The sequence below is a fragment of the Ptychodera flava genome, chromosome 16 (genome assembly GCF_041260155.1).
Source record: "Ptychodera flava strain L36383 chromosome 16, AS_Pfla_20210202, whole genome shotgun sequence".
NCBI lineage: Eukaryota > Metazoa > Hemichordata > Enteropneusta > Ptychoderidae > Ptychodera > Ptychodera flava.
This window is the reverse complement of record NC_091943.1, coordinates 8,921,190-8,945,544: the sequence shown is the minus strand read 5'-3', so window position 1 is coordinate 8,945,544 and position 24,355 is coordinate 8,921,190. Positions and strand designations below refer to the sequence as shown.

General features: G+C 37.3%; 3 protein-coding genes and 1 long non-coding RNA gene across 4 annotated transcripts in view; 3 read left to right on the top strand and 1 right to left on the bottom strand.

The window, feature by feature from the left end:
• Positions 1–12,125, top strand: part of LOC139152733 (ribonuclease 3-like) — a 28,125-nt gene extending 16,000 nt beyond the window's left edge. Inside the window, exons 17-26 of the mRNA XM_070726049.1 lie at positions 407–625; positions 1,034–1,087; positions 1,835–1,938; positions 6,331–6,436; positions 7,052–7,199; positions 7,727–7,809; positions 8,901–9,004; positions 9,469–9,561; positions 9,965–10,011; positions 10,594–12,125. Of these exons, the coding sequence (XP_070582150.1) occupies positions 407–625; positions 1,034–1,087; positions 1,835–1,938; positions 6,331–6,436; positions 7,052–7,199; positions 7,727–7,809; positions 8,901–9,004; positions 9,469–9,561; positions 9,965–10,011; positions 10,594–10,694 (1,059 nt within the window). The 3' untranslated portion in view covers positions 10,695–12,125. The remainder of the gene's footprint in view (positions 1–406; positions 626–1,033; positions 1,088–1,834; positions 1,939–6,330; positions 6,437–7,051; positions 7,200–7,726; positions 7,810–8,900; positions 9,005–9,468; positions 9,562–9,964; positions 10,012–10,593) is intronic.
• On the top strand, positions 3,579–4,403 carry LOC139152738 (uncharacterized). The gene is made up of 2 exons (XR_011556696.1): positions 3,579–3,718; positions 4,193–4,403. It is a non-coding gene; the product is annotated as an uncharacterized lncRNA (long non-coding RNA).
• LOC139152735 (abasic site processing protein HMCES-like) lies at positions 12,044–20,404 on the bottom strand. The gene is made up of 6 exons (XM_070726051.1): positions 20,053–20,404; positions 15,846–16,031; positions 15,089–15,319; positions 14,275–14,461; positions 13,498–13,754; positions 12,044–13,038 (listed from the first exon to the last, which is right to left on the bottom strand). Exons 1-6 carry the CDS (start codon positions 20,070–20,072, stop codon positions 12,825–12,827), a joined length of 1,095 nt encoding a protein of 364 aa, XP_070582152.1. The 5' UTR covers positions 20,073–20,404; the 3' UTR covers positions 12,044–12,824.
• Positions 20,405–20,510: 106 nt separating this feature from the next.
• Positions 20,511–24,355, top strand: part of LOC139152734 (serine/threonine-protein kinase N2-like) — a 51,947-nt gene continuing 48,102 nt past the window's right edge. The window contains exons 1-2 of the mRNA XM_070726050.1: positions 20,511–20,767; positions 20,892–21,210. Of these exons, the coding sequence (XP_070582151.1) occupies positions 20,741–20,767; positions 20,892–21,210 (346 nt within the window). The 5' untranslated portion in view covers positions 20,511–20,740. The remainder of the gene's footprint in view (positions 20,768–20,891; positions 21,211–24,355) is intronic.

Genomic DNA, 24,355 nt, shown 5'->3' with positions numbered 1-24,355 from the left:
ACTTCATGTCAGAATATATTCGTCAACAAAAGCATTGAAAAATTGACATTGTACATGGTATATTGTGTTGGCATTGTATTTCTATGGTAGTTTTGTAAGAAGACCATGCAAATGTGTTTGTTTAGTGGAACAAATATCATGAAAATGTCATCAAAAGTTATTGATATTAATTATTGTACTTTTAGTGATAGACTGGATTTCCTGTCATTTTTCATGAAATTTTGTATTTTGTCATTATTTTTGCTTATTTCTTCATTTTAATATCAAAACTTTGTACTGTATGAAAACTTCAAGTACAAATGATTTGCGATACATATATATCTCCCTCAATGTCCTACTGAGAGTCCTTTCAGTAAGAAGACATTTTTAATAATGTACATTGTGTTTTGTACCTTTTTGTTGACAGAAACTTGACTTGGATCACTACATGTTGTATGCCCATGGACCTGATCTGTGCCACTCAGCCGACCTGAAACATGCTATGGCCAACTGCTTTGAGGCCTTGATGGGCGCCCTCTATATGGAGGCAGGGCAGGAGAAAGTGAAGGAGATATTCTGCAAACTTCTTTTCTGTGAGGACGACTTGCAGGGTATCTGGATGAATCACCCAGCTCATCCATTACAGGTATGGATGTGAAATGTCACTGCTTCCCCCTCCCCTCTCTCTCTCTCAGGAGGGTGTGAATGTCTCTCAGTATTGTGACACTGTGTCAATGCCTGTTTGAAACTATCTACAGCTGTCCTTTGCTACTGTCTATGTTGAAACTTACAGACTTATGTTTTAGTGTAAGTTATATCATAGAATAAGTGGCAATGCAAGAGAAAATTCTGCAAAATGAAGATAATGTTCTGCGATTCTCTGAAAACATGATGATTATTGTTATGATAAGTTCACTGAAAAGTAATTGAAAACCTCTGCACAGACAGAGCAGTTGTCTGTTTCATTCACTGCTGTCACCAAAGCATGAACGTCATACTAGCAATTCAACAAGAAAGTGGTGATCACTGTCCGTTCATTGATTCACCTGTACAGCATCAAGAACCAGGAGGAGACCGCCATTTGATTGACTCATCGCCAGTTCTTCAGGTCAGTTTATTGTCTTTTAATAATGTTTTGGAAAAGTAATAATGCATCCTCATAATGGATTTGGAGCCCTTGTTCATTAATATAAATGAAAGTTTCAATAATATTCAGTACTATGTTTCTCAATGAGTAGTGAATCTCCTAATGAATTTGGACATGTATGTAAGTCTTGTTGATGTACATACTGGTATTCATCTGCAATCTTGTACCTTCAATGTTGACAAAAACCAGGATACAAAAACGCAAAAAGCATGATTCCATTGTGACAGCAAAATTCATCAGAGTTCTTCAGTTCCATGTTTACTTTCCAGAATTAGCATCTTTGAAGGTAGCTTAGAAAATGGTCTGTCATTTACAGTATTTCATCATCAACAACTTTTCTGAGATTTGTTCACATTTTAAGTTGCCTTACGAATACTTATTGACTTTTCTGTATCAAAAGTAGAATCTATGTTTGTACAAAAGTTGTCATTGTTTGATCCAAGTTTGAATTCCAAGGACAGTTTTGAACAACAATATAATGATAATAACACATGTAAACATTAATTTATGCAAAGTGTATCAATCACTATTGTTTCAATTTTCAAATCAAGAGATAATGAGTCATTGTAATTGGTGAATATTTACATGCCTTGGACTGTGCACCATATAAGTGTTGGTTGTGAAAATTTGTCACAGTACACAAAAATGATTTTAGACTCCCATCTTTCCTGATATCCAATTTAATTTTCGATAATTTTGCATTTACAGAAGCTGACAGACTTTGAGAATTCGACTGGAATAGAGTTCAATCACATTCGCCTTCTTGCCAGGTCATTTACTCAAAGAACTGTCGGATATACGAATCTCACGCTGTAAGTCACTCTAATTCATTGATTTCCTGAATTATGAACAATTTTATCAGAAGTGGAATGATTTTCAGGCATTTAGGAAAGAAGGCTTTCATAGTTTACAGGCAATAATATATAGTATTAGTGATTTGTTAGCATCCCTTCAGATGAAGGTAGATTATGCCTCAGATTCAGGATTTTGCCAGATTCAGAATTTTGCTCATCTGCTGTTTACGTTGGCTCAACTTGAAGCCTGTGTAGTAAATAAAGTTGTTTGTGTTTGATTATTTTGTTAACCCTTTGAGTGCTCAAGTCAATTTGTGTCGCTTCATATAATATAAGACAGACAATTTTTCAGATCCAGAAAACTTGTCTTCAGATTATCCCAAAATTTTGATAAACAACTGTAGCCAATGAAAAGTTTGGTTCCTTTGGTCCAAAATTATCGAAACAATTACTGAAAAATTCATAAACATTGTAAAATGTTGCATTAAAATTTAGGTTGGAAAAATTCAAGCACTCAGGGGATTAATTGAAAATCTGATATTTCTTCATAGAGTTTGCATGGAGTAAAGGGGTAATTTTGAATTTTAAGTATCTAGTTTGTTTCTCTAATTTTAAACTTTGCATTGTACCTCCTAATTTTTATTCCCAACTATGAAAGAGAATTGTTTATAATTTCCTTGAGGAAAGTTTAATTAGAAGTTTAAAACTTTCCTCTCAAGACAAATGTTGCTTATAATAATTGTCAACAACACATCAATGAAAACAGTTGCATGGGAAATACACTCAGTGTGACAGTTTTCGGACAACCTCAGTTTTCGGACATTTAGTGACATGCTGTTAGTTACACTCATTTTGCTCCGTATCGATAGCGTTTTACAGGTCATGTGACCTCATATTAAGTCAGGTGACACTGTTGTCCCGTTTTCGATAGTTTTTTTGGTAGAAGCTATTGAGTTCGCTACGAGCGGCGGTCATAAATTGTCGTCTGATACCGCGTCATTGACACTGTCAACATACTGCCGTCAGGTCAAAGTAACTGAAATTTTGACTAAAGTTCTGATTTAGCATTTAATTTTGAATTTCGGGGAGAATAATGATTTTGAAAATATTCTTTCCATTGTTCGCTACGATTGCATGTAGTTTTAACGAAAACTGCGCAGTTGTTTCGAGAAAAAAAAGTACATTTAATGAACGTAAGAAGTGTACAAGTTTTCGGACAGACAATATTTAGCATGTGTAAACGTAGTAAGTGACTTACCGCGTAAAAACTTGACAGGTAAATAATTCCATACGATGAAATATACTTGCTATTTTTATTAAATAATGCCTGTGCGATTCTAATACAAACAAAATATGCAATGGAAACAATTATAAGTAATACTCACTGAACAAACTTAGCGAAGTTAGCCACACCGTACGATACAAGGTGCAGAAAGCAACACACACAGAGACAGCCCGTGTCCGATATCTAAGCGCTATACACGTCGAAATATAGTTGAGTCGTCCATGGATTAAACATAACTAATTATCATGAAATATTCTTATATACAGTTTTCTAAACACATCGAAATTACAAATCGGTGGTTTGAAGTTTCAAATTATCAATACAGTCTGAACGCTAGGGTGCAATTTGCATATGCAAATACCATTTCCTTTCGAACGGCACTCAGCAACTCAGTCTACACTGTGACCGTTGGCTGGCTAACACAGTTTTTCAGTCGCTCCCAAATCCTCATTTTTTCGCCGATAATTATCATTGGAGACCAACTTCATCTCTTCAATTGGATTTTCTGAGAAGGTAAGTGACTTTTCGGGGCTCTGTTTGAAAAATTAAAGTGAATTTTGCGATTTCGGCGATTTTTCATAGTACGATGTTATATGTCGAGCGCGGACTTGTGTTGCTGTACCAACTACGGTAGCATGAAATTATGGCCCAAAATCAAGCGTAGTTCGTGGAATTATAGTATAAATTAGCTTTTACCGCAGAATTTTGTCTGTTCATGCCAGGAATTTGATGTTGGGCGGCAAAGTTTGCCGCTGTGTTTTGCCGCTAAAATCCAATATGGCGCCAAATCAACATTAGTGTACTGTACGTTTACACGTACACTGTGTACTCGCATACGCCCATAGTGAAATAAATCCCAAAATGTGCGTATTTTTAGGTCAAATGTTACTTTTTTGGGGAAAACTATCATCAAGTGACACTTTTAGGTTGTAATACGTAAAATTCGTGTCACAGTTGTTTTTAATTATTTTCCTCTTTTTTTTTCAGGGTCATCACAGTCCGAGGATGGCTTCGAAGCTTCCAGCCGGGGCTTCCCATAGAAAAACTTGTGCATGTGACCTCATGGTTGTTCACTTTTAACTTTTTTGACGTAATTTTCGTGTCTGATTTGTCTCAGTTTGTTGCAGTCAAGTCTCTGAGGCTTAAGTATTGATCAAACTTCAGGTTTATTTAGAATAAAGCTGTTGTCTTTGCAGTATATTGAATTCAGAACTTATTAATTTTCTTTTTAATTTAACCAACACAAAACCAACCGACACGTTCCAATATTTATTGAGAAATTCGTGTCACCCGAGCGGCACTTTCGAAGGCTTCATTAAAGGTGAACTTCTCCGATATGCTTGCACATGCAACAACGACATGAACTTCATTGAAAAGGTCAACTTTCTCACACGCAAACTTCAACAACAAGATTATAGAAAAAAAAGATATATCTCGTATAAAAAAAGATTTTAATCTCAACAACCATCGACGATACATCACCGATAAAGATAAGAGGAATATGACATAAGAACAAAACTGGTTTACACAACGACCTTCAGTCCATTCATCAAAACCAGGCAAATCAAACAATGTCTAACAAAAAATTGGAAAATAATAGAAGCCGATCAAACACTGGTCAAAGTTTTTCCAGAAAAACCTATCATAGCATACAAAAGGAATAAAAACTTAAGAGACATCCTCGTTCAGGCACAAATCAAGCACGAGGATAAAATAAACACGAACGGTCTGACCAACAAACCACTCAAAGTTCAGACCACAACATATCCATACTAGGATCTCTAGTTGATGAACAATCGCTACTATCAAATTAACATGTGGGATAAATAGCTCCAACACATAACCGGTTCTTTCCCGGGGACCCAGATCACATGACCAGGGTCAAAGCACTATCGATTCACCGGTGTCTCGCCATGTTTCTCCATATCATTAAACCACATTGATCGAATCACAGTCCCTCTGTGGATAGAGGGACTGTGATCGAATCATGTCAATATACCGCATCACTATCAAAGGTAGAAAACGATGTGTAAAGTTGCTCTCATTTTCCTATATATAGAAACAGACTTCAAGATACATAAAACAATTTATAAATTCTAAAATTCTGAGAAAAAAATATACTAAAGAACTGTAGTTGTAGTTAACATAAAATTATTCTCGTTTGTAGAGGCCATCTAATCTGTGGTGAATGTATAATGCCCACTGTAACAAGTACTAGAAAACGGCATTCATAGGTGAAATTTTTAGACGAAGTTTCGCCAAGGGTCTATTGAAAAGTGTACCATTTCCAGTAAAATAGTTCTGTGAAGTTAAAAATTGGTATACACAATCAATTGTTACTGAAAAAGACACTGCTGAAATTTGATCGGTGTTCAAGACCCGGAAGACCATTTACTAGCCCCGTTTCTCCTTCATAGACAGACCCAAATCGTGTTATGCAACAGAAACTACTCAGTATACACATCGACAATCTTTTGAAGGTAGGTTTATTTTTACATGACAAACTGTTTATATCAGAAACAAATTCCTAAAAAACACATATTACCTATAACATTCACTCAGGTCTGCGGTATAGCGTGAATATAGGCATGTTTAGGCGACCCATGCTTGTGTGACCCCTGCGTACTACTGCCACCTTTGTTTTGAAATGAAAACGAGGCTATTTTTCTGAGGGCGCTGTTCAAATTACACCCCCAGCATTCAGATTGAATACTTAGCTCCTAATCACATTCCAAACACGACGTCCGATTTCTGGGATTGCAGTCAGATTATTACGCCTTCAACATGGGGTCAAAACTTTGGCAACTTTGACCCCGAAATACCACTCCCGTCGTGTCAACTGAGTTTTAGGATAACCACAATAAAGTTTCGAAAGGTATGGTAATAAGATTTCGTATTGCTGGCCATTTACGAAACGACTTTGGGCAAAATTCACTACCCTGTCCGAAAACAGTAACACTGAGTGTACAATTAAAAGCTCTTCAAGTTTAGATGCACAGGGCTTTTACCTAGCTTTGCTTTTTGAGTGGAAATAGCATTTAATGCTTTGTTTATCATGTGTTGTCAAAAATGACTTTTTAACTGATAACCTGCAAAATTGAATGCATTCTGTTGTTTGATTACAGAGGACACAATCAAAGATTAGAATTCCTTGGAGATTCAGCCATGCAGCTTGTTGCATCAGAATATTTATTCAAACATTTCCCAGACCATCATGAGGGCCATCTGTCTGTAAGTAATCTCTTGTTGCAATTGCTGTTGTGTGACAATGTGAATTTTATTCCTTCCTTAATCAAGCCAAAAAAACCACTGTTACTGTCAATAATGTTGATGGACCTATGTATAGAGAGATGTTTGCTCGATGATATCAGCCAATTAGACAACTGTTTTCTCCACCGTAGTTTAACCATTGAACCTAAAAAAGACTTTTCTGATTGACTATTAGACACGACATGAAATTAACTGATGGTTGTTGGACACTTTTAGATATGTCTGTTTATCTAAGCTTGAGTGGAATTATGGGGACAATGTTTGAAAGGGCCTTCCTTCAGTTGTGTCACCGCAGATGTATAATTCATTTAGTTTCATTTATCTGTATAATGTTAAATATGTTTGTTAATGGAAGAGGGCGCTAGACTGGAAATATGGAATTACAAGATAGAGGAATTGGAAAACAAATTCTAGTTGCGGTTGTAATTTGATGATAATGCAACACTATAATTTTATGTGGATGTTAGAATGTTTTGAGAAACAGTGCATTGCAGACAGTGTACAGTACAATCTCCGCATTACGTTTGTATTCTTGTAAACACTGCCTTTAAGTAATCATTCTAATTTGCTTCTCAGCTTTTAAGAAGTTCCCTGGTCAACAATCGAACGCAGGCTACAGTGGCTGGAGACCTTGGAATGGAGGAGTACATTATCAATTTCAACAGAAATCGAGAAAAAGAAAAGCCAGCTCTGAGAGTGAAAGTTCTGGCTGATTTGCTTGAAGGTGTAGTGTTCCTCTCCAATGCAATGTTGAGTCCCATAATTATGCTTGTTTGTGCACAGAACAAAAGTATGAAATTCTAAAATGATTGTATTTAACGTACCAACTGTTTCTAACACATAAGTATGAATATAACTGATGTCCTCAGAAATGTTTCTTGTACCAGCACTTTAAAAGGAATGTTTGTTTTGCGGTACCAGCATTTTTGAATATCTAATGGTTGACGTTAATTGAATGTAATTATCATGTGTACCTATAGACTCGCTTTATTCAATTTTGCAGTTGATGTATAATTATGAAGTCATGCATGGGTGACTGACCACAAGACAATAGAAATAGTTATAAAACGACTTGAAGTGTGAATTGGTGTTTTTATAGTTCATTTTTGAGTTTGAACAAAATACTGCATCAAGTAATGAAGATTACTCGACTTTTATTTCATTGTGTGTACAGTGTCTTGGTAATGACTTTTCATTAGCATTAATGTAACTGTTTATTGATACAGATACTATTTCTTCGTCACATTGCAGCATTTCTAGGCGCCCTCTATGTTGACAAAAGCATTGAATGGGTCAGAGTGTTCTGTGAAGTTTGTTTCTTCCCAAGACTCAGGGTAAGTGTGTTAATGAATGCCTTTACTCAGGGTAAGTGTGTTAACGAATGCCTTGACTTGAGTAAGTGTGTTAATGAATGCCTTGACTTGAGTAAGTGTGTTAATGAATGCCTTTACTCAGGGTAAGTGTGTTAATGAATGCCTTGACTTGAGTAAGTGTGTTAATGAATGCCTTTACTCAGGGTAAGTGTGTTAATGAATGCCTTTACTCAGGGTAAGTGTGTTAATGAATGCCTTTACTAGAGTAAGTGTGTTAATGAATGCCTTGACTTGAGTAAGTGTGTTAATGAATGCCTTGACTTGAGGAAGTGTGTTAATGAATGCCTTTACTCAGGGTAAGTGTGTTAATGAATGCCTTGACTTGAGTAAGTGTGTTAATGAATGCCTTGACTTGAGTAAGTGTGTTAATGAATGCCTTTACTCAGGGTAAATGTGTTAATGAATGCCTTTACTCAGGGAAAGTGTGTTAATGAATGCCTTGACTTGAGTAAGTGTGTTAATAAATGCCTTTACTCAGGGAAAGTGTGTTAATGAATGCCATGACTTGAGTAAGTGTGTTAATGAATGTCTTTACTTAGGGTAAGTGTGTTAATGAATGCCTTGACTTGAGTAAGTGTTTCTGACCCAGTGAATACCAATGTCTGTCTATGAATGCATTGACCTAGGGTAAGTGTGTCAGGGAAAGCCTTAACTCACGAACATTTTTAAACATTTTATAACAAAATACTGCACTTTGAAATTGTTTTCGCCTCTGATATATTTTTACATCCATGATATATTTACAACTGGATAATGCAAGAACATTAATCATAATAAGTGAAAAAAAAATATTAAGTTATCATGTGTGATTATTTATCAATGTATTTACTTTTCAGACAAGTCATAGAATTTTCAAATTACGTATCTGTCATGTTGCAATGGAGCACCATTGATAGTATAGTGGAAATGTTTGCTTTCAACAGAAAATTTCTGAGATGTGCTTGTCAGGTTGATCACACTATAGCTGTGCACATGAAACAGCCAGAGTGCATGGAAAATTTCTGTCAGTAATGCAAACAATGTTGTTCTCAAAATGATATTATTCATTTCAGGATTTTATTGTGAATCAAGATTGGAATGATCCAAAGTCACAGTTACAGCAGTGCTGTTTAACATTACGTACCGAGGGCAAAGAACCAGACATACCAGTGTACAAGTAAGAAATCACATCTCATGTCTTTTCCAGTGTTTATTTCTTTCTGATTTTGTTGTTGATGTCGTTATTTTTTCAAGTTGTTTCCCTCTCAGTTGATGAAAGCATGTGATTGTCTCTCCTTTGTAGGCTTATTGATGTCACTGACACCTCACATCAGTGGATATTATCTTATTTGTGACGATATGTAAACCTGATGTATACATTCGCTGATTGGTGAAAATGTATAATTGTTGATCTGATTGAAGACTACCTTGCCAGACTGCTACTAAGCTGCAATGATGTCAAAAACATTGCGTGATATTATGCATCAGTTGTCAACATCACACATGCACTAGCCCCTTTCCTCTGTGCAAGCAAATGTTTTACAAATGGCACACAATTTTTGTAACTGTTTTACAGCCATCGTTGACTCTCCATGTTTATCATCATTATTGAGGATTGAATGTTTGTTTGTTTCTGGACAGGATTGTAAACCAGGTTGGACCATCTCACTCCAGAAAGTATACAGTTGCAGTTTACTTCAAAGGTGACAGACTTGCAAGTGGTTCATGGTCAAGGTAAGTATCGATGTAATTCAACAAAGTCACCATCAAAAGCCTTTGTACCTTGTGATTGAAATTTTGCATTGGAAGTTATCATTTGATGTCAAAGTGCAACCAGAGACACAAATTACCGAAATTCAAAACAGCTGTTATCCCAGTGTCAACTCACTCTATGGGGAAAAATTTAATTTTCAATTTTCCCAAGAGAAAGAGAGAGAAATCTTTATTTATTCTACAGGCTTCAAACTTGAGTCTGCACTGTGGTGCACCAGAAAAGTATTGTGAAAATTTGAGTCCAACTATCTGTTTCTGAGGTACATTGTACCTTCAGTATTCATACAATATACCTTCCTACGTAAATCCAAGGTAAGATATCATACATGTATGCCAACACAGTATTTACATCGTTTCTTTGCAGTGTTCAACAGGCTGAAATGATGGCTGCCAAGAATGCACTTGAATCATGTAAGTCAAAATCTACTCGCTACTTGCTTTTATTGAGTTCAAGTTTTAACCCAAAATATCTGTTGATTACCAATTATGATTGACAAAGTGTCATTTTTTTTCATTGTTCAGGTAGTAATACAGTATGTTGAATTTGTATTATAAAGTAAACGTTACCATCTTGCTAAAGCTATAAAATGTATGCTGTAGTAAGATTGATGAGATGTTTCAGGCTTGAGAACAGAAAACACAGCAACATGCACTCTATTTGCCATGGATATTGCATCAAATTATTTAATCAGAAATCTGGCAATTAAAATGGTCACAGAAATTAAATTTCATACCCTGGTATTAATCAAATAAGTCATAGAGAATGTGGAAACAAAAGGGAGACAAGATAGATCATGAGCCAAATGTGGCTCCAGCTGAATGACAAAGCTATGTTCTATTTACTAAGCTATTTTGTGTGTCATATGTTATGGATGTGGTGTAAACCCTGTACTTTCTTGTTCCAGTGTTGAGACCCAACCACTCCATCAGGAGCAAAGTGGGCAAGGTTGAACCAGGGTTAACACTGAATATCCATGCTCTGTTGTTTTGCAGATAAATTTCCACAACTCAAACACCAGAAGAAATTCATTGAACTGAAATACAAGAAACCTGGTAAACAGAAAGCCGACAAGGAGAAGGAAAAAGAACAGTGATAATATTATTGAAATCAGATTGTAGCTGTGTATTACAAACAGGAGCATTTGCAGATATCAAAATTTGATGAACACGGACTGACAGATTCACATGACTTAACTTTTGCATCAACAGAAATGATTGAGTGCTAGCTAGTAGATTCAATGAAGATGTCATATTTTCAAACAGTCTCACATGGATGCCTTTTTCACTTGACATAAACAAAGATAGATTTCCTGTTAGTCATCTCATCATAGATTCCTGGAAAATGTAGCCTTTTGACACATGGTTGACATCACCTTCAAAAACAGATCTCTATTGAAACTCTTGATGTACTTTGCACTCTCACCATCACTCTTCCACCATGAATTTCATGAAACAAGTGTGTATACTGCAACAGCCATGCAGGCAATATTATACATAATCTGGTAGATGTTTCCGTGTATGACAAACTATGTCATGAAACAGACTGTGTTGGGGAGACCAAGGCCTTCAAGCAACAAATGTATGCTGTTACCCTCATAGCCAGTCAGTATGTAGATACTATCTCTCTGATCATATATGGTTGAATGAGGATGTAGAGTTGTTTGCAGAAATATTATCTCTACTTGTGATTTGCTGTTGTTCTCTCACATTGATTCATTAGATCAGAATACTGCATGTACAGATAGATTATACAAGTGAATCTATCAGTGAATTCAGTTTTATTGATATAGTTACCCATTAGCTCATCTTGTAACATTGATTAAATTGTTGTTCTCTCTACAAAAATCCATTTCAGTACACCCTATGTCAATCTAAGCAGCAAAGTGTGAAACAGTAGTCTGGTAGGTTGTATTTCTGTCACTAATGTCTACATTGGAATGGTGCTCTTATTTAATGTATCTCCCTGCAATATGCAGAGTTTAGTTTGTCAGAGAAAACAAATTAGACAACTCAAATCCTTACAGCGAGATCCATCCATCTCCGGAATATTCAATTCTGATCAAGGATCAGTAACATGTAAGCAATAGGTAGGGACTAAATCAAAATAGGAATACATATATGTGTGTGTGCGCATAAAAAACTTCTGAAATTTTTACTCTAGGTACGTGTGCAATAGTGAGTTTGTTAATCTTTCAAAGGAAACTTTTCAGACAAGCATCGCCAATGCAAGGGAACAGTAAGCATTACACAATCTGATGAGATGTTTTGAACACGATTCAATTTTTAACTTACAAAGGTGAAACTTGTGTGTATTTTCAGAATCCCTAACAGTATTGTTGAAGCTGAGAGCGCACCAAAAATATTCAACTCAAGTTGCCAAACATTAAATGGTATCCTTTCTACCACATTGTAAGCAAAGTCAACCAGAGTACACACATGGTACTTGTATTGTAAAGAATACACATTTTTATTCATATATATTATCAGTACTTATGATAATAAATGTGCTTTTTGTATAAAAATAATGATTTGTCTTTGTTTATTATTTCACTGAATCAAAATAGTGTACAACTATCTCAATAGCGAATTGTAGATGAAAACTAACTTACTAGGAACACAATCTTCAAGCTTATCTGACGTATATACTGACTGATCACAATGAGTTAAAATACATCATGATTTTGACACATTTTCACGAAGTTAAAATAATCAGTTTAAACCCTAAACTACCTGTTAGCTAACTCTACTTTGAAAAAAAACCAATGAACATGATCACAACCGTAAATTTACTTTGGAAAAATAATGTCATTCCAGGCTTGGTGTGTCACTGAAAAACTAGAACATGAGGTACTATAAATATTTACACTGGCCTAAAATACTTTTGTCTGAACGAGAGCTGCCAAACTCGTGCGTTTCTGTTACTGGTACTGTACACCTATGCTAATGGTTGTACAATGCTCAGATGGCAATGTCAGATGGTAGTGTTCCTCATACATCCATACTGATACACTATCTTTGTTCTTAAAGTTAGCTTGTGGCTCTGATCAGCCTATTCCGTGAATATGGCTGTAAGGCAAGAAAAACTACAATTACAGGTACAGATACAGCTGCAAATACTCTTCACTGTCAGTCTCTATCTTTCCCTGAATTCCATGAAGTTACACCGCTTCCATTCTTTGACAATTCCATCAAAATACACTCCATCATTTCCTCTTCCATCTTCTCTATTCAGTTTTCACTCTCTTTGGTGAAGGACTACCGTCTGTATCCTCTGCCATTTTCTGTTTTCTTGGACTTTCCCTTTTCACCCAGGAAGTCAGCAAGTTCTGTGCTGGTTTCTTCTTTGGACTGGATTTCTTGGTACTTTCTTCCTTGGGGGTACCTTTGCTCCCTCTGCTGAGCCAGGCTGCCATAAATTTACTTTCTGGCTTGGGTTTGCTGGAATTCCAAAAGAAATATCACTGTTAACATTCAAGTGAAATGGGCCACGTTTGCATTCATAAACGTCAACATGAAAGATCCATTGTCTGAGAACCAAAGACGTATACACTCTAACTATAAAACACACATAAAAGTTTTAATTAGTATGCATCTTAAAAGTCTTAAATTTGAAAGTGCATGTACACGACAAGTGTGTCTGAACACTGATTTGAAGGATTCATTACACATAGAAATACCCAAGTTTCTGAGTCTAATTTTTGAGATTTTTGTCTGTGGACACAATGAGTAGTGTTTGTGACAAATCTAGAGTTTCAGAGACAAACATGGCAGTGGTTCTGTAATACTGACCCCTGAGACCAAGTTTTATTACCATCAAATTGCAATTAATTTGGCATCTAAAAATAGGGTAGGGTTGGAAGTGAGTAAAAATAAGAGAACATGATATTGCTCACTCACTCTAAATCAACAGGTACAATGCACTCTGGTTCTTTGTTCCGGACACTGTTGACAACAGTTGCCACCGGATGCCACTGAATTTTGCCGGTTGGTTTGATGAGGTTCACTGCTTTGCTGCTGTCGATATTCCCGGAATCTAACCAGTCCCTGATGGCATCATCATCTTCCAAAATGGCTGGCATGCGGTCATGTAACCATGACAACTCCGGTGACGCCGATGTTGTGATGATTGTGTATGTGTAAAGTGTTTCCTCTCCCTGAAATACAAATAAGTACAATGGCCTTTATTAACATGTCTCCATTTTCAGGGTCCTCACTGTAAGTGTCAGCTGCATGCATTGTTCATATACACCAACTACAAATAAATGTTGCAAACATACTTGTTTCATTCTTTCAATTTAGATGCCTTGTGTTCGGAAACAATGTTGTCATATCAGAGAGATGCTCCTGGACGGAGGTCATTACTGAGACAGAACTACTTAGTGTGCAAAGGGTTGAAGAGAGCACTTTATCTATGTCATGCAAATTTCAAAGAGTGTTGCTGTATTCAACTTATGACCAATAAACAAATGTGAGGCTACAAATAGTTCCTCTTTGACTGTTGTTAGCTTGACAACAGCAATGCCAAGAATCTTCACTTATCAAAATATCTAGAACTTTGAAACAAGTTTGACTATTTGACTATTACAAGAAAGTGTTTGGTTGTCAAGGTGCAACTGCCATGCATTAAAAGGGTTTATTTGAAATTGAAGACAGCATAAATCGATGTTGTAGTACCTCATTCTTTGGTTTCAATACGTCATAAATTCCAGCCATTGTCAGGACTCGGCGGCCACACCAGTTACCATCATCATCATAGTTGTCATCCTGAAGTTGTTCTGGACTGGACCACTTTGTCTCCTGAGGGAAATAGAAGAAGTATGGCTGCTTTTTGCCATCTTTGGTTTTCTTCCACTCATAGAAACTGCAAAAGAAAAACAGCATTGAGGCTGTGATGAGTTTATGTTTTGTTTTCCTATGGAAACATCAGGATCACATATTTAGACTTAATTTTCTCTATTTATAATTTAAAACATATGGTGTGATATACTCAGAAAATATATAAAAGACATTACACATATGGTAAAGTTTCTCTGCTGTCGATGATTTCAAAAATTTAAATCTGAGTCTTTTTAATGAAAAGTGACACAGGGATGTACAAAATGTTGGTTACAGGTGGCAAAAATAAAAGTACAGGCAGTTACGAGTAGTGTATGTGCACATCAAGTTTGTGCAAATGTCCTGATTTTTTGCTACATCTAAATTTTCTCAGCCAGCAAATTTTAGCTGACAGCCAGTTGTTTTTGCCGGCTGTTGGCTATTTTCTACATCCCCGTGACACATCAAAGTCTAACATGGCAAGATCCATAGTTCTGATCGAGAAAACACATCAAAATACCCCTACCAGTAGCTAAACTGACAACCTTGACAAATTTACGCATTGCTCAGCCAGAAAAATTAATTTCAGGATAGGTATTGTGATGGCATCATGTTGAGAAAATGAAAATGTCAAGGATAAAGGATATAAAGATAAAATGTTGATTTTACTCACCCATCGGCAAGGACTACACATCTTCTTCCCCTTTCAAGAGGTCTTTTGAAAATAGCCTTCTGAGTAAGACTGTCATCTCTACAGTTAATTGTACTGTAACTAAACTTATTTGGGCTTCCTTTGTGCCATGATGGAACCAGTCCCCACCTCATTGGAGTGATGACTCTCTCATCTTCACTCTCAACAGTTTTGGTGTCTTCATCAATTGCTGCCTTGGAAACCATGATTGGTCTGTGTGATGAGATCAGACAGATTAAATATATGAACAATTTTTTTTTTAAAAAACATGGATTTTCATGTGTCTCTCTTCTGACATAAGAATAACATTTCTTGATGAATGGATTGCTGATTGCTGTGCTGTGCTGCTGTTTTCAGGTTCATCATACTGTTACACATACCCTAAATTTAAAACTCACTTGATGTACCCAAATACTGCAGTATTTTCACATATCTCATTCTTTTTTCAACACACCTTTGCATTGTGACTGCAACAAACATACAACAACTAATACATTGCATCTGAATTGTTGGCATTAGTAAAGATAAGTAAACACAAACCCTTGAATACTAATAGCAACTAAAGACATTTTCTAAGGTGGCCTCTGGCCATAAGCCTATGTAGTTAAACCCAAACCCTGACTCCCTAGGTTACTAGTATTTGCAACACAATGCTATCTGTGTCCATGAACATTCACTCTTGCACTACTGCTGAATAAAAGTTTTACATTAGATTTCTTGTCTTTCTCGTCATACTTACGTGTAAGTTTGTGGTCCAACATTGTAAGATGTATAGTACTGTACTCCTGTTGTACCGCCGCCACCTCCTGTTGCACCACCCCCACCTGTAGCACCACCCCTTCTGTCTCTCCACTGAGGACGAGTCTGTCTCCCTTGTCTGTTTCTGTATCCACATGCATTGCAGATATCTGCAGGATTTAGGGTGCTGATGGAAATATATAAAACAAGTAAATAACTTTGAATTCTGTTTACAAGGAAGAAAGCTTAAAGCTTTTGTATATTATGTAAATATTATGCGAAGAAGAAGACAAGAAAAGTAATTTTTTCAGAGGTAGTTTAAAAACTCATTGTTTTGTACTACCATCATACACCATAGTCTGCGATTGACAAATTTTGAGGACTGTGAATCATGTAAAGGATGTTTGTTCTTGAGGTTCCTGATGCTGATCTTCATGTTAACCTAGACTCTCTAAATAAATGACATTTGACAGCAAATTTGCTTTCAAGAAACCTTGAACCATGAGGCTTGTCCTACAATTACAAAAGTATTTTTTGTATTTTGGTCATATGCTAGACTATGGTCTCAATTAATATGCAATTTTAACCCTTTTCCTGCCAAGTCCATATTTCACCACCAGGTCAAGATGGTTAAAATTAATGGAACACAACGTATTCCATATGATGTATTTTAACATAATACTGTACATTTGAAGGCTGTTGAAAACATAATACTGTGAAGTTGATTTTTTTTGGACAAAAGATGCTACAACATACCAAGCCAAGTGGGTGAAAATACATCATGTTTTGGCTCAATACCGCTTTTTACTGACTTGGCTGATGGGGAAGTGATACAGTTATTACTGTCTGGCAGGAAAAGGGTTAAGGGTCACTTTGCCTTCATTGTCTATTTGAATGTCCGACTGCAAATGGAAATTCTACTTCACTGTCTGACATTATACAATAGTTTGGAATCAAACAAGGTTACAACTTAAGTAATGTACAGGTCCAATCATACATTGAGTTTGGTTGTCTAGAATAGTTCTGATCACAAATGAAGTCATTTTTCTTTCATTGATATACAAAAATAAATATATGTCTGCATTTTCCACAAGGATGGCAGTGTTCTCCCCAGCGGACAAATAGCGTGGCGGTGCCGCCACGCTTACGGCCACACCCGCCACGCTTTAATCAAGGCGCCACGCTTACCACTTGGCCCGCCACTCTGTGATCACGGCCCCGTTCTTTGTAAAATCTTTTCATTTTCACCGACATTCGTTGTTTGAACGTCCTGTTCATTGTCCTCTTTTTTGTTTACGTTCTATAGGCCCTAATTATCACGTTTACACCTCGTTTTGTCAAGTTCAATTTCAAAGAATCTTAATTTTGAAGGTGTTATAAACGCAATTTGATGGTGTAAACCATTTACCGACGTAAATAAAAGACGTTCAATTAAAAGACGTTGTCACCGCGGCCAGCGGCAACGCTGATTACTTGGCCTGGGGGGTGACAAGGATGGCGGTAAGGGTACGGATAAAGTACTTCAAAGACTTTTGCCGTGAACATGAAAGGCCGTGAACTCACCATCATCACAGAACAAAGAGAAGAGTAACTGGTGTTGACCCGACATGGAAAAAATTATTTCCATGGTTGATTGTAACTCCAGATGAATAAGGTAGGTGAAATAAATACAGTCGCCCGTTTTCGTTTACTCAGATTACTGTACAGGCCTGTGCTACGTCCGCGGTCCGTATAAAATTTAAATACGTAAACATAGTTTTTGTGTTCGGCATGCGGCCGATTACCCGCAAATTTCACTCCCCGTTCACCAGTTTGAGGGCAAAACTTAACTCTAATGATTAAAAAATAAGAGATCGCCCTATTTAAGTGTACGAAAACGCGATTTCACTTTACTTCCAAATGCAATCGTAGCACGTGTTCAATGGCGGCCATTTCTTGTTATTGTTTACTATCCGTCAATCATGTGATATCGTTCGAGACGTGTTTTGAGTTTTATTCATTCGTCCTGTCATGGACTAGTTGTCATGAGATTTTTTTCGCGATTTTAATAACTAAATGTCAGATCGGTTCGATAAATGTCTTTCGTCTAAACCTTGCGTCGTGTATTGTCAAAATTGATCTGTGTGTTTCGAGGGCGCGCGCTCGTGCCGATCCGAGCACAGTATGACTGGAGGAGAGTACTGGAGAGTACCAACTAACAGTTCAAAGTGAGAACGCAGAGATCGTTTGGTTCGGCGTGGTTTCTGATATCTCTCGTCCTTTCAGGGGAACAAATGTATGTCTCCTATTCTAGAAAGTTATTTTTAAGTTTCAAATGCCACCGTAACTTGTGAGTGTTGATAATTGCTATGTCTTTCTAGAATCTATCGTGCAGGGCGGCGGCCATTTTGTTTCATGTCTGTTTACGTTTAATTTATGGCTGTAGGGCTTCAATAACAATTTTCACTGGAACGAACGGCTACAATCGTCGCATTCCTTCGTTTTACGTTTTATGGCAAATATTGCCACACTATCAACCGAAAATAACAACTACAAAATTATATTCGCGGTGTCATTTTTTTGTGGCTGGTAAGATTACATTAACTTTCGTGTCACAACCAGACCCAAGGAGGCAAAAACTCGGGGTAAAATCGAAGTGTCCGGGATACTTTTGATATTGTACAAAGTGACCTTTTCGTCTTTTCTTTTAGGAATGCTATGCAGGACATGTCAGAAGTTCAACATGAAGGCCTGAAATGGTTCTGGTGGTGGAGTGTTATTCTGCCTGTCCAATATGTTGTTACCATTTATGATTAAGTTTTTGATGTCCTCTGTTTGAGAATGTAATAAAAATAATGAACATGTAAAGCAAATGCGTCTTGTATTAAAAGTAAGATGTCCTCAGTGTAGTTGCAGTTGCAAGTAGAGATCCCATGATACATATGCAATAATCATGCAATGATATGTAAATTATATGTAAATATTATGCAAATCAATATGCAAATTAGCCGCCACCCTATTTCAAAATCCTGGGGAGAACACTGGATGGCAATAGTAAAACCTGCCAGTATTACAATAGATACTAAAAGTCATACTAATTTATGGGTCAAGACTGTGAGCTTCAACAACAGCAACATATGCAACAATAAAATTTGTCCTAATTTCAAACAGTAGAGTCTTATGTCGCACACATGCAGCTATACCTGAGTGAAATTGTGATCAACGCTATTTTAAGCAATGCAGTCAAGCTCTCAAAAATGGTGTGACTATTTTGACAACCAAGTGCCATGATCTGTAGCTGTGGCCCTGTTACAGGACCCCAAATTTTTTCAGTAGATTATTGCATGATTTTAGTTAAGATTAACCAGTAAACTTTAATCCTAATCCTACACCCTTTTATGTTCGGATTTGTCCTTGATTCCGGGGGGGGGGGGGGGGGGGGGAGGTCCTAAATTATTAAATTGATTTTGGGTAGAGGGCGCCAGAGCTGCAGAGGAAGTCTTGGAACATTCCTTGCTGGCTGGTTGTGTCCTCTCCCAGACATATCAGTCAATACATGGAGGTAGTACCTCCATGGTCAATATAACCAATTGCTGTATTGCGGTTTTTGTAGCACACAACTTTCTCAAGATATTTCGTGATGTGGCAGTCGGCAAACATTTCCCAACAACACAAAATCAACTTGGAAAGTTGTGTTCTAAGGGACTGGACTGCAACGTTCGAGGGTGCATGTAGAAGGGCAAACGATGGGGAGCTCGTTTTGTAGTTTAAAACTTTGGGCAAGACGGTGTGTCCTGGGTTGTTCGGCAGTGGTATTAAGCTGTGCAATTAAAGACCCTCAGAATTTGACATTGACAACTATATTCCTCCCACCATTTGCGATACAATTGCTTATTTAGATCATGGAGGTAGTAGCTACCTCCATGTTTAGATGTACAGTATATATATGCATACGATATTCTGATTTCTGGACGCGACGGTTATTTGAAGTGGCTCACGTAACCATGGTATTTGAAGAGTCTATTATTTTGTAGTATAGGGTGGGCGTGCATGACATTGTCATGTTGAACGCACTTGGACTGTGCACTGGGTCAAATACACATACATGGAAATGACTCTCAGCCCCACGGATATATAGATCGCACTACAACCATACTTCCATAGTACCGTCGCGCAGGTGTGGTACAAGCAGTGCAGTGGACCCTGCGCGCGTCCTTTCTGCCACTTACCACGCTGTTCTGCCACACATGTTGGTCTCTGTGAGTTGTGAGCTCTTCCTGTTTGACTGACAACAACTTCCAACGTCGTTAATTTTATGCACTACACTTCTTTGCGGTGACTCAACCAAACTATTTTAAGAAAACGCACTCGACTTGCCGCAACATGTATTTGCCTAATCAGCCATTTTGAATATGTTGTGATACTGTGTGCTCTTGATTGGACAGCATTTTTGAACCTGAAAAGCAATAAAACAAATGCATAAACAGCAATTTTTTTTCTTATTAATAGCTTTTTCCTTCAAAGTTTTAAAAAAGGATGAAACACAGCCAAAGACTAAAACAGAGATGACTGTAAATGAACCCGAGGTCAATGATGACGTCAGTAAAATGTCCAACCATATCACGCCTACTGTACGGAGTAGGTCCCGCAAAAAGGTAACTTCTGGTTGGATAATGTTTTCAATCACGTGATACTGTCAAAATTTTTACCGACGGTTTGATGAGTTTCTCTGTGTTGTCACTCAGTATCTTACTTGAGGATAATATCACTTCTGTGCCGGGAAATTTTGGATTTTACAAGATATACCAATCAAAGAAACTGATGGCGGTTTTAGCTTTGTGATCGAATCAACTAGGCAACGAGCATAAAACCGTACAAAAGTTGGAGTGTGTGCACCGGGATCTCCCGATAGCCAACATGGCGGCCGAGGCCAGTGCTCACCAGGTAAAAGTTTAGAGCTACAATGTTTATATTTTGTTTATATTTTCGTTACGCTATGCCATTCCGTAATAAATCGAGCAAGCGATTCGTCCGAGTCTTATAATACTTTTTTATTTTTATCGAATAGAGCGAGCCCGGCCGCTTGCTCCATGTGAGTCAGAGGTATGGCACAGAGCTCGATCTGTCGGACGCATCCCTTCAGCAGAAGATGGAACAAGTTCGGGAACAAATCAAGAAGGATATTAGGAAGGAGTTAAAAATTAAAGAGGGTGCCGAAAATTTGAGAAAAGCCACGACAGACAAGAAAAGTTTGGCAAATGTCAACAGCATGGTTAAACAGGCGAACAATAAGCTCCAAGAACTTCAGGCGGAGTTGAATGAATTAAATGCCCATATAGTTAGCAGCGGGGCAGTCGCTGTGTCGAGAACGGACGAACATAGTCCTGGTAAGTATAACTTTGAAGTTTTCACTGCCTCGACTTTCACGTAGTCACATCGTGTTGCTATTTACCGTTGAACTTGTCGGTTCAGACACTAAGACGTGCCGTTGTTGTAAACATATGTGGCAGACATCAATAGCGCAACATGTTTTTGGCCACAACATCCAAACGAGGTCCCACATCATCATAGGTGTGGTTACGTAGTCACCTCAAAGTCTGGTGGGCAAGACTGGAGCTAGTGGATACGAAGAGATTTTGTTTGAAATGCAAGTACGCTAGGGAGTCCACCATTACACTATTGCCCATCAGAGACCCCTTAGAAAATCTCTTGTTATTCGCAACCAAAGGCGTGTCCACTAATCTTCAGTCGCCCCGTCTGTTGGGTGTCGTGGGTGATCGCACGAACTTTTACAAAGGGGATGTGGTCCTGTGCTTTCTTTTCACTGTTATTCTCTTTTCGTTGATGTTCAACAGAAGTAGGGTGTGAACCAATGACGATATGTGTGAATGGATTATTTCCTAGATGATTCAAAATAATAAAAGGGGTGTAACTGATTTGTTTACTTTTACAAAATCCGAATGCTTAATCTGTGATGTCAATATAGAAAGTGTATGAGGTATTAGGCTGGATGTACAAATATGTAGATAGACTGTAGTAATAAGGTTTACCTGGCAGTCATGCTAAGATAGAGTTAGATCCAGGAAATGTAGGGCTTCATCATGTTTCTAAGAAAACGTAAAGCAAGTCATTATTATCAGTGTCGATTTGGCCAGGGCCCAGGTTTACTGTTGACCTGGAAAAGTTACAGTGGGGAAATTTTTACTGAAGCAGACACATGTAGTGTAATCATTTCTCTAAATCATTCTAGATTAATCAAAATGAAGTGTGTTTTTTGTTTTGTACTTTCTGCCTTGGTCAATATGTCTGGCCAGCTGCATAGACTGAGCAGATTTGAATGCCATAGTAAAATGGGAAAGACCATTTCAGTATCAGTCAATTAGTTCTATATTTAACTGTGTACATTCTGTGCCAGTGTAAATTCACTTATCAAAGTAACAGAATACCAGATAACCTTGATCAAGATTGTGAAGTCCAGTGATTTTGTATTACTTAATCATTTCAACAATGTTGCTCAGGTCTGTCTGTTGGCGGGTAACTTACGTTGACTGTTGATCGCTTTGTTTTCAAGCTGCATAGAAAGTCAGGTGGGCATAAACACCAGACGCAAGATTAGAGTGAAACAAAAGCATGCCACTTAGAACACAGTTACTGAGTAAAGGATGTCTCAAAGTTAAGGTCAAGGTCTCAGCTTTCAGTATTCATGTTTATCTATAAAGAGTTACTTTTAGTCAGAGTGAGACAGGTCAAACCATTGGGCATATCAGTGAATTCCAATAGGTCAAGGTGTAGTGGTCGTGACTTCTGGGTGTCCTAGTACGTTTGAGTCAAACAGTATCATATTATCTTGGTAATGTACAAGTTTTCAGGATGGAAAAGAATTCAAAATTAGGCAAAATTACACCAATATTTCAGTATGCCTTATCATGTTTTGGTTTCCCATGATCATGTGACTTTTGTAACTAAAGAAAAGATAATGTCATAAGGGGAAAAGAAATTCAGCCATGTGTCAATATTGTGATGATAACTTTTATAGGGTAATAATCATGTATGTATGCTTCACATTGCTTATGCTAATGGCCTTAGCAAGGATGCTGCCATTGATGTTGTTGTAATGATGTTTATAAAAATGACTTTCATAATTTTTCCATAACAACAGAGCAGTGTAATTTCTATATACCAATAACAACAACAACAATGTACGAGAGATATCCTTTGTGAACAGTAATAACAGTAACCAGCATGAACAAAAATTAGCTCAGATTTATGTGTTGCGTCATGACTCTATTCCGAGGTTTGTGAGATATTTTCCTGCTCAGATGTAGACATTTTTGTTATGGTAACATGTAGAAAAGGTATTCAAGAAGTTAGCTGACACAATTCTCAATGACAAACATGAACTGATGTAATATTGATGGCCGTCAGTTCTATGCAGTTTGTAAAGCTGGTCGCTCAAAAATTTGCTTGATGAAAGAGTGAAGAATTGGTAACTGATGCCAGTGTTGTGTATGTGGCACTTTGTAAATGCATTGACGGAAATTACTTCCAATAAAAATAATTGAACAATAGAAAGACGTTACACTGATGTTTGAATAATTCACAATCAATAGGCAGTCTGCAAAATCCTACATCCTATTGCCAGCCGTACTTTCAAAAGAAAAGTGTCACGTCAGTTCTTTGAAGTCAGCTTTATATTCAGACTGAATGAAGTCAATAATCTGAAATAAATATTGCCAACACAGAGTTGTTGACCTTTGACCTTAACATTGTACTTGTTGTGTGGCCAAACATACCTTTGTTGTAAAGTCTTGTCGGCCCAATCTGCCCATTCAAATGGTTTTCACACTTATTATTATTTAGGAACTGCTATGGTCGTTGCGTACTTTGCACCCTTCCTAAATGTGACCTTGTGCTACATTACGTGTCTGATTAATTTACATATGGTGCAGCATACTGCAACAAGCACAGCAATCCAAAAAGGTTACAGATACTATGCATTAATGGCACAAATTTATTTATCTCCAGGGAAACCAAGATGGTATGATGATCATTGTTTCAAAGTAATTATTCCTGGAGTGATTTTCAGTTTTCATGGGTCACTTTCACTGTTTGCCATTTTAGGCGTCAATCTTGCCAAAGATCTTTTACCTACAATCCTTGAACCCTGCATTATGTATGAAACACACATTATAAAGAGACATCAAATGGGCAACATGCATTGAATTGTATCATTGGAATCAATGGTAACATCATGACATATGCTACTAAGGAGTGACTGATTTGCCTTCACTTATTTTCTGTCGAATGTTGACACTATATATGCCTCTTCCCTCCTCTTTCCTACTACTAAGGTCTCCCCGTTCAGTTTTCCATCCACAAAATTCATTTTGCAGTGATTGATATGTTCAAGGCAAAAATAGTTTTCCATTGTTTGTTGATATTCATCTTCCATCTCAAATATGAAAGTCACCAAATATGCTTTACGGCGTTACGATGTATCTCAAACTTGAGAATCATGATGTTCAAAACACT

Bases quoted from the DNA above. Each gene is read 5' to 3' on its own strand.
- LOC139152735 (XM_070726051.1), bottom strand. From the start codon at position 20,072: ATGTGTGGCAGAACAGCGTG. The intron at 15,320-15,845 runs GTAAGTATGACG...CTCATCACACAG, and splicing joins GTTGGACCACAAACTTACAC to ACCAATCATGGTTTCCAAGG. The intron at 13,039-13,497 runs GTGAGTGAGCAA...TTGGAATTCCAG, and splicing joins ATTGTACCTGTTGATTTAGA to CAAACCCAAGCCAGAAAGTA.